At 47.5% G+C, this 9,750-nt stretch overlaps 1 protein-coding gene across 1 annotated transcript; it reads left to right on the top strand.

Annotated features, from left to right (window-relative positions):
* Positions 1–2,011: 2,011 nt before the first annotated feature.
* Positions 2,012–8,317, top strand: LOC104275861 (F-box/WD repeat-containing protein 8-like; the record flags this gene model as incomplete). The annotated part of the gene is made up of 4 exons (XM_009871926.1): positions 2,012–2,139; positions 5,448–5,621; positions 7,333–7,449; positions 8,173–8,317. Coding segments are annotated over 4 exons (564 nt in total), but the record flags the coding sequence as incomplete, so codon positions are not given.
* Positions 8,318–9,750: the final 1,433 nt, after the last annotated feature.

Raw genomic sequence — 9,750 nt, forward strand, 5'->3', positions numbered from 1 at the left:
TTGGCACAGGGCTAAAATTGAGACTGCAAGCAGGGGAATAGGTAATATTTGCTTTGGTCAAAAACAGAGGAATCTTTCAGTGCTATGTGGGAGCGATTTTTCATTGTAGTCTTTCATGGCCATAACTGAATTTTCAATTATGTATCATATGTTTATAGGATAGATGGGACCTATGGTCATTTAGGTAAATTAATAGTTTATGGATATTCACTTAAGTATTAGCCCCAGGGGACTTTGGAGAAAGCAGCATTTGGCCTCTCCTCTCCAGAGTTTTCCCGTGCAGCTGGGAAGGGCTGGTCCAGATGCTCGACTGGGAGCTGGAACCCGTTGCCGTTGACCCAAGCGTTTCATTGTTCGTGAGCTCAATTCAGCAGTTTATTGACTTTGTCTTTCGTTCCAAACTTTCCAAGGAGAAATTGGGTTGCCAGGCACAGATATTAATTTCCTTTGCACTGGAAAACCGTGCAAAGTACCTTTGCCAGAATGTCATTAGCTCTGGGTTTGGTTAGCGAGCTGTTGGAAGCTGCGCTGCAAGTGAGAACAGGCTGTAAATTCGTCTTTACCTTGAAGACTGTTATTTTCAATCAGTTTGTATTCGCTTTTTTCACAGGTATGGAAGTTTAAATTAATTTTTAGCAACTTTTATGTCCTAAGTCTCCCTGCAAAGATAAGAGTCTTCTTTGCATTACAGCACTTGGATGAAATTGCTTTGGGTTTTTTTGTCATAAGAGATGAATAAATACTAAAACAAGGGAAATGGCAGGTGGAGCAAACCTGCAAATTCTCTGCCTTTCTTTGCCCTGTTCCTTGAGATTTTTTTAAAGCTTCGCATTTGTCGCCTGGAGGCATCCACGACAGAAGGATCCTCTCCTGCTCTCTTCATTCGACTTTTCAGATGGTTACTAAACTTGCACAGACAGGAAGCAAAAGGCCAGGCAGCATCGCTATCACCGCTCTGGCAAATGTTGAAATAATCTGGACAGACAGTGTAGTATTTATTAAGCTGCCTGTGGATATCAGCAGAAAAGTAAAAGTTAAGAATATCGACGTGACGTTGACATAGCCACGCTGATGTTGCCATGGAAGCCGTAATTTTTTTCCGATATTTTAACTGCCGTTAAGGCTTTTCATGGTCATACGCTTCTTTGAAATTAAAGGAGCATCACCATGAAATTCAATAATGTTCATGAAGTTATGTAAGACCGGGTGCTGTTCTGAGCTCCACTGAGCTTTGACCAGTACATTTTTCTGTTTCTAAAAATACTTAGTCTCCTAAATTGAAAAACCCAGAGAGATAAATCTCGTCTAGCCCCATGGGAAAGACGGTGAACGTGATTGAACTGATTGCGAAGGAGAGGAGGGCGAACAAACTTTTCCAGTCTCTGGTCAAATCAGCTTGGATGTTGCTTAAAATCAGAGTTGTTTTTATTCCTTTCCCAGCTGAACTGCCACTTCAGATGTAGTATTTCTCTTAACCTGTTTCTGCCTGCTCTGTACCAGAGCTTTCAGCCGAGCCTGTCGGCGCTGGGGCGCTGTTCCGTTCTGCTCTGGGCGTTTTGCTGGATTTGACTGAATCTTTCTCGCACAGTCCACTTGTCTAAACCTCCGTAATGTTGATTCTGTTTGCTCGTACTCCTCTTTCAAAAATTGAAAACGATGAAGAAACTATTTACTTTTCCACATAAGCCATAAAAAATTGGACCTGGAGAAAATCCACGTGGCTCGCTTTGCCTGCCTGAGAGCTGTGCCGGTCCGATAGCGGTTGGCAAGAGCCTTGCAGCCCCACTTCTTGGTGGATTCCATTGGGAAACTTAATTTCCTTACTTCTGAGGGGGTTGTTGCCCTTCTTCATAGGGTGAGATCTGTGTCTTGGTTATGTTTCAGCACACTGAGAGACGAGTCCTGCCGAACCGTCTCGAGTGGTGATAGCTCTGCTCTACTTGATGCTGCAGCAAATTGTAGTCGTTGTGCTCACGCTCCGTTTCGCCGCTGTTTGTTCTCTTTGTGCCAGATTCTTCTTTACAATCTGGAAACAAGTCAGTGTCTGAAGAAGATGGGCAACTCGCTAGGTGACTTTACCTGTGTCAACCTCCAGAACAGTCCTCCAAACATGCTTGTTACAGGCAATAAAGACAGAAGGTAGGTACTACCCATGTCAAATCAGCTTCCTTCCTGTCCTGCTGTCCTACATCTGGACCTGCTAGAATTTGTTCCTCCTCGGACGTTTCGCGTGCAGCCTGCGTGAACTTCAGGAACAAAATATTAGGTAATAGTTGGACGTGGCTGCCGGTTTGCTTTGTTGCAGAAAGCTCCACGGGAAGACTTTTCTTTTTAAGCCATTTGGTGGACGCAGTTGGTGTACAGCCCAGCGAGACCGCTTGGAATATCTTCCACTTCCCCGCCGCCACCCGCAAAATTAGTTTGGCATTTAAAAGCTCACTTTCTGATATTAAAAAAATAACCTAAGGGATGAATCATGTAGGATGAGATGGGTCTGTCTGCCAAATGATGTCAAGAGTGTATTTCGGAACACTGTGATGTCCCTCAGGTGACAAAAAAAAAAGAGACTTTCATATGAACAGATTCCAGCTTCTATTTAGCTGATTAGCAGCTTTCTCTTTAACTCCTTGGCTTGGGGAGTAGGATTTTCCCAGCGCAATATCTGGTGCCAGGAATGGACGCGCTGGGAACAGGCAGTGCGAAAGGATTAAAGTGCTTAAAAAGACCCTTTGAGTCCAATTTTTAGATTTTCTTTTTTTGGCTAGTTGTTTGTGGGGTCTGATCCAGTGCACCAAAGGAGATGTGGGATGGCGAGGAGCCAGTCTCTAATGGCTCCCTCTTCCTTCCCTCCTCCTTTCTGCGCTGGGCATCGGGCTGCAGGTGGTGGTCTGGTGTGGCGGTGGGTATCAGATTGTAAGGCGGATACTTCCCTTTGCCAAATCCCAGACCTCTGTCCCGCCAGTGCAGCAGCTTGCAAAAATGATTATTTTGTCAGAAGAGCTTTTTTTTTTTTTTCTTCTCAGTGAATAGGCACTGCAAGCAAGGCTCACTTTTCCTCAGCAAAGAGGATAAAGGAAATATCTGAAGTTTGACACATGTAATTGAACGCTTGGGAAGTTTTTCTCCTCTAAAAGCAGACAATCAGTTTTCCAAAGCGCCCCAATAAAACTACCTCCAGTTTTAATCTCTTGCATGATGGAGAATTGATGAAGTTGATATCCCTTAAGCGAGATTTAAATTTACTCCATTCATACCAGAGTAAATATCTGCGCACTTTCCCCTCCAGAAAGTTTGTCCCTTTTTCAGCTCAAGCACTGACTGAGTTCGAGGGGTTGGCCACCACTAAAATAGCAAGAAGTTGGGAATCAGTAGTTCACCGGCTGAGTTTGGCACCCGGGAGGCAAGAGCTTGTGTATCTCAGCGGTCAGTGGTTTTGGTAGGACCTATAAAGTCTGTCTTTCCGTCCCTGAAATACTCCTGAAGCCTCGATGATTTGTTTGATTACTTAGAGATCCGAAAACAGGGAGCGTGCACTGATGCTCAGCAGCCCCCTTCTTGGCAGAACCCAAAAAACAGCGCTGGGAGAGCAAACGTACGGCAAGGCCGGTGTGTACTGTCGCTGAAAGGTGGGGGTCAAAACATGCGTTCCCTGCGCTCCTGAAGGCGGTCAAGCTTACTTCTGGGATAGTCCGACAGGAGAGTCGGAGCCTGGCCACAAGAACACCTTCCTTGCAGCCCCCTTGGACTCGGAAGAGTCTGATGTTCTCCTGCTGAGCCCAGCTGCTGAGGCAGGAGATGTTGGACCCTGCCAGGGCCGCATTAGAGCATCACATTAAATTTGCAAAATGCTTTTCTTTTCTTTTTTTTTTAAAAAGCGCGTCTAAGCGGCTCGAGTGTGCCTCTGATTCTTCCAAGGGTGTGCCAGAATGGACACCTGCCGGAAACCTGGGCGCTCACTAGTGAAATAACGGGGACACAATCAGATCATCGCTTCCAACTGTGCTTATACCAAAGAGAAGAAGCTTTGATTGCCGTGCAGAACACATGCAGCAAGGCAGGGAGAGCGCTGGGTGCGAACGCTTCCAAAAATACCCCATCCTTACCCAAAGTGGAGCTCTAATATGTAGCCAGAACTACTCTCTGCTGGAGTGGGAGAAAGCAAGAAGTCCTTTCCACCATCAGCAGCTGCGGCGGTGGTTTTCCTGAGGGCGTTTGCTGAGCCGCACAAAGCACGCTCCTCGCTCGGTTCCAGCACGGGTTTCTGCGTGTCAGATGGATATTGCTCTGTTGGAGTTTTGGACCGTTCTGTTGCCTTTTTGTTTCGGTTGCCGAAATGTGTTATTTGTAAAATCATATGATGCGATCTCCGTTTGCGGAGGGAAGAGGAAAGACTTGCAAGGCCATTAGGATCATAGCAGGGGTATGGATTGAAGCACAGTTAATGTGTTGGAACAAGTGTGTTTTGGCCTTTTCTGGAATTAATGTGTACCTGGTGGTTTCGGTCTTGATAGCCATCAGCTGGGAGGAACTTTCTCTGGCTTCTTTTCAAATCTGAGATCAGTATTTTCCCTTCTGCTTTCACTCCCTACGGGTTTTTTTATTTGCTTATGCACTTTGCTTTATCTGTTGATCTCGATATATAAGGATCCAAAACCCCACGCTCCTTTGTGGTCAGCGTGCTGGGTTTAAAACTTAACACCCATAGCTTTAACCTGTCCTGTGGACTTGTTGCAATGGTTGAAATCCTGAGCTCTTTTTCTACAGTCCTGCTTCCAGCTGTGTCCTCGATTCAAAGTGCCATGTCTGAGCGATCAATAATTTCTGAAAACCAGATGTACCGCAATCAGTAGTTGCGTTTTTGAAATCAGAAGAGATACTGATTGCTGGGTGCTTGTGGGCAGCTTTGTTTCAATATTGCTGATTAACTCGAGCGTATAAACCTATAATTCCCTTGACTTGTCTTTTGAATTGCCACATACTTAGTTGCTTCCTAAATCTTTATAATAATAGCCCTTTCCTTGATCCTCATAATAATACTACCCCTTGGCCGTAGTGGACGTGAGTTAGGCACCAAGGGGTAGGATATGCCCAAAAGGTGCTACTTCGTGCCTCGCAGCGTTGCTGACGTTTTGGGAGGCACAGACAGAGGAGCTTTCTCCAAATTTCACTTCCATTTTCTATCACTTAGCGCTTGTAAAGAGACAGAGAGGTCCTGTATGGTGGGAAAAGTCTGTCTTAAAAAAAATAAATCTTTGATAATGAAAGTCTGAGTGAAAATTCAGTGATGAAAAGTGTCAGCTGCACTGGATTTCTGGCCCTGTCGTAGCCGTGGGACTCCTGCTGTCCTAGACATCCCTTCCCAACCCCAAAAGTGATCGTGCTCTCAGCAGCAGGGGCTGCAGATCTGCAGCTGCTTTCATCTCTCTTCTTTCTCTGCTTCCGCTTAGGGTCCGGGTGTTCGACCTCCGCAAAAGCGAATCGTTGTGCTCCCTCTATGCCCACCAGCTGGGAGTGTCTGCCGTCCAGATGGATGACTGGAAGATCGTCAGCGGAGGAGAAGAGGGCTTGGTCTGCGTGTGGGACCAACGGATGGGCACCAAGCTCTGGGAAATGCACGCCAGGTAAGGGTGCCTGGGCTCCTGGTGCGAGGGCGTTTGTCGGCTCTGGCTGACAGGAGGAGGGTGGGAATGGGATAATCTGAGACCAAAACGATAACATGCCCGTGCCTGAAGCTTCTGAGAGTTCTGTTTCGTTTTCATGTGATTGGGGAACAGATTGCCGCCCCACCTGGAGTGAAAACCTTGTGCATGTTTCTCTGTGTGTTTCCTTTAGCTGTCGTAGGCTTTGTACTCATTAGTTAAAAAGAGCGCTTTGGTCGACGTAAAGGGGTACGGAAATTGTGTCCCCTGGATTTTCCACAAAGTTCACTTGGTGTCTTCTCCTTGCCCCATCCCCTGGCGTTATTTACTTGACTGAACCTTGGATTTCAGATGCTGGGCTCCTGGCTGTTGTTTTCTGAGCGACTGGTTCTGGCTGTCTGTACCCACTCCATCCTTACACAACACCTGCTTTGCTGTTCACCCGATTCACACGTTCCCTTAGTGGCAGTGATCAAAGCCAGGCTGGTATTTAAGCTCATTTAAATATTAAAATACCACTTTGTACCAAAAGCACAAGAAGTACGGTACTGAAAGTACAAGCAGAGATCAGTATCCTGGAGCTATTAGTTGCTACAGCCAAATTAGGGTTTCCTGATCAAGGCACAGTTCCAGGGTGCGTTAGCTTTTACTAAATGAAGACCTCGGAGATTTAGCCCCTTGTAAGTCAGAGTGATAGCCTTAATAAAATGAACAGATAAATCCTGATTTATTTATTTTTTTGATGGATCTTCCCTCAAAGAGGAGCTAGGTGAGGTATTTACAGTCAGAGAAGTTCACGTTGGAGGTGTCGTTGATTAATAGCAGGTATCTTCTTCTCTCTTGACCCCATGAATTATGAAGCCCGTTGCGATGCGGCTGATGCATTAGGGACCATATCGCATTGATTGTCTCCTGCCGCGGCGTTAATGAGCGTGCCAAGAAGGAGGGCAGGCCCTGCAGGTCTGAGCTTTGAGGGTGTGCTAAAAGCGAAGCCATTCAATTAAACCTTTTGAAATACTGTTCAATCTCTCTGGCAGTCAGGAGGGATCACTTCCATCAAAAAGGCCTTCACAGGTAAGAAGGTGGGTGTGTTGTTGCCCATGCCTACAGCCCAGCGTCATGAATGGAAAGCTAAGGGAGATGACAAGAGTCACGTTAGGGTCTTGGAGATAAACTGTCTCAATCTGAGAAGATGAGTTACTCCTACGTGAACAGTAAAGGCTGTTGCAGTGATTCACCACTGAGAGGAAAAGGAATGAAGACCAGAGCTCTTAGCTTGTGCATCACAGCTCAGTATTTGGGAGCATAGGGGGGTCTTGGGTGGAGTATGGGGGTCCTGGGGGTCCCCATCCTTCGTTTTGGGAAGCACCTTGCTCTTCCAGGCATGTGCTGCTGCAGTCCTTAGAGCGGGGAAGCAAGGCGGCAACCTGGGTGCTGCCCAGTGTCTGAAATATTTTCCGACCTCCACGTGTGTTCTGGTGAGAGCCCGCTAGATGGGGGTAAAAGCTGCGTTGATCTGCTCCAGCCAGGAGGAAACGAGCCAAAGGTGCAGCTTCCCACCCTCCGGCCGTGGGGAGGGCGCTGGTTTACATGAATTCTTGTTTAATCCAGGGCGATTCCTTCGCTGCACTCGGGTTTGGGGAGTCTAAGGCGGGCGGCATCTCACCCAGTGCTGTTGCGGGTTATTTTTCAGGCATCCGGTCCGTCACGTCTGGTTTAATTCTCACAGCCTCATCACCGCAAACGTTCCCGATGAGAAAACTCCCCGAGGCACCAGCATCATGGACGACGATTTTGCCGCGCACCGCAAGTGAGTAAGCCGGCTCTGAAGGGTGTAGGGCTTTGGGCGCCGCAAAGATCTGCTTTATTCCGTGTTGTAAAATGGCACGCTGAGCACCTGAGCCGTGATCCAGAGCAGTAACGTAAGCACTAAAAGCATAGCACTAACATAAGGCGTAACATAGCACTGAAAAGATAAAGTTTAAAGGTAAGGTTTTTCAAAACCATCGATGATTTGGCTCTTTATTTACTTTTGAGTCCAGCAAAAATACTTTAGCAGCAGGGGAATGTAAAGGCCATGGAAGCCAGATGGGGAACGCAGCGCTTTCTTTGCTCTAAACATCAGGAGTGATACCTCCTCCTAAAGGAAAATTACTGATATTTAAACTCCACGTTTTGCTATTTGCATCTCAGATGGCTGTTAGCATGTCTAATTGAACTATCAAACCACAATGTACTTGTCTTCCCCCTTCCTGAATAGATGAGAAGCGTTGCAGCAGATGACAGTCGTGCCTCTGCAGCTACGGGGAATGATTCACCGATCGCTCCCAGGCTTGGTGGGGTCCCTGGAAGGAGGCAGGAGGGAGTTTTCTCTGTTCAAACTGCTCAGAGGGCCCCAGGGTGGAAGGGACGGGCTTTTGCATTCAGCTTCTGAAGCATCAAATTTCAATCCTTTATGGCAATCTCCAGCTTTGTTTGTTTTCCCCGGTGGAAATACGTAATCGAGGCTAAGTCTGGGTTGTGTTTTGTACAGGCATCGGGGAACCATTTACGCCTACGAGTTCTCAGCGGACCAGTTGGCAGTAGAAAGCGTCCTTCCTATTTGCCGTTCTTCCTACGACGAAGTGACCGGTTACAACTACAACATCGGCCTCGCGGTGCCCTACGATAACATTTAGGTAACGCGCTTGACTTGGCTTCTGCGGTCCAGCCCTCTGCCAAGCACGTGGCCAAAGGCAAAAAGGAGATCCGCGCGGGCCAAGCGCCAAAAAGATGACGCTGGCTCCCAGCACGTCCGACGGGCTTGAGCATTCGCCGAAATCTTGGGGATATGAACCGGAACAGAGGAGGGTACGGCTGCCCTCGAGCGAGTCGCTGCAATGTCTTGCCACGCAAGTGTTTGAAGGTCCGCCGTGGCGGAACGAAGAGGCTGAAGAGCGAAGGGCAGCGGTGCTTCAGTGTAAAAAAAAATAAATAAAAAAAAATCCTTCCTGCTGCTTGTGAGGAAAAACCGCTGCTGATCCCGTCTTGGCAGGGAAGCAACTGCTGAAGTGATGGGGAGCTGGGAGCTCACTGAGCAGCTCATGCCTGTCCTGAGAAGGGAAAAAACCCACCACAAAGAACTTGGAAAGAGCATCTTGCTGAGCCCCATGTTTGACATTTCTTTCTTTGTAATGGGCTGCTCATTCTTTTCCTTAGAGTGCATTGGAGCGTGGCTGGGAACAGGACTGCGCACAGAGGGGTGCAGTGGGACGAAGGAGGGCAGGGTTGTCCTCAGCCAGGCTGGATGCTTGGAAACTCAGCAGGCCACGCGCATCAGAATGATTTTAAACTAAATTATTTTTTTAAATCTCTCATTCTGCATTAAATATTTTCCTAATTGAACATGTACACATGTTTGCACGCGTTGTTTGTAAGTCTTTAAGTGTGAACGGACCCCTGCACACTGGAACAAAGGGCTGTCGTGTCCTGCGTTGGCTGGCAAGTACCTTCTGGGCTGGGTCGTGCCCTTCCACAGCACCTGGAGGTTTTCCTCCCATGGCTAGGCCCTGCGTTCCCCACATCCTCCTCGCTTCCAGCTGGGAATTGCTTGTGTTGGTGTAATGAAGGGATCTGGCCACTATCCCTCCACGTGGGTAATTAGCATCCAGGCTGAAGGGTAAGACTTGTTACCTTGGGTCAAAATGAGGAGTAAGGCTTTACCTTAAACCTGAGTTACACCATTTTGAAACCATTTTGTGGTTATTGTTTGCCCTCGTAAACTGGTGTGAGCCAAAGCCACGTAAATTAAGTTGAGTTTTAACACACCTTTGCTGACTTAATGGAATCAATTTAAAAATCCAGTGCTGGGGAGGGGTGCAGGGAACCTGCAGGGCTGTCACTTCAGCCCTTAGCCAGTCACTGAGGCAGCCCCTAGAGAGCTTCGTGCTGCCCCCCTGCCTCGAGAGAGACCTATTTCACAGCTCAGCTTGGCTTTGGCTTTTGCTTGGGGTGGTTTTCTGTGACCCTCTAGGTCAACTCTCGACCTGCGTGCTTGGCTTTTAACAGTTCGTTTTTCTGTCATGATGGACTGATGCAAGAAGTGCAAGGGGCAAAGTCATTCTGTTTCACC

Source organism: Apaloderma vittatum, unplaced genomic scaffold, assembly GCF_000703405.1.
Source record: "Apaloderma vittatum isolate BGI_N311 unplaced genomic scaffold, ASM70340v1 scaffold37136, whole genome shotgun sequence".
NCBI lineage: Eukaryota > Metazoa > Chordata > Aves > Trogoniformes > Trogonidae > Apaloderma > Apaloderma vittatum.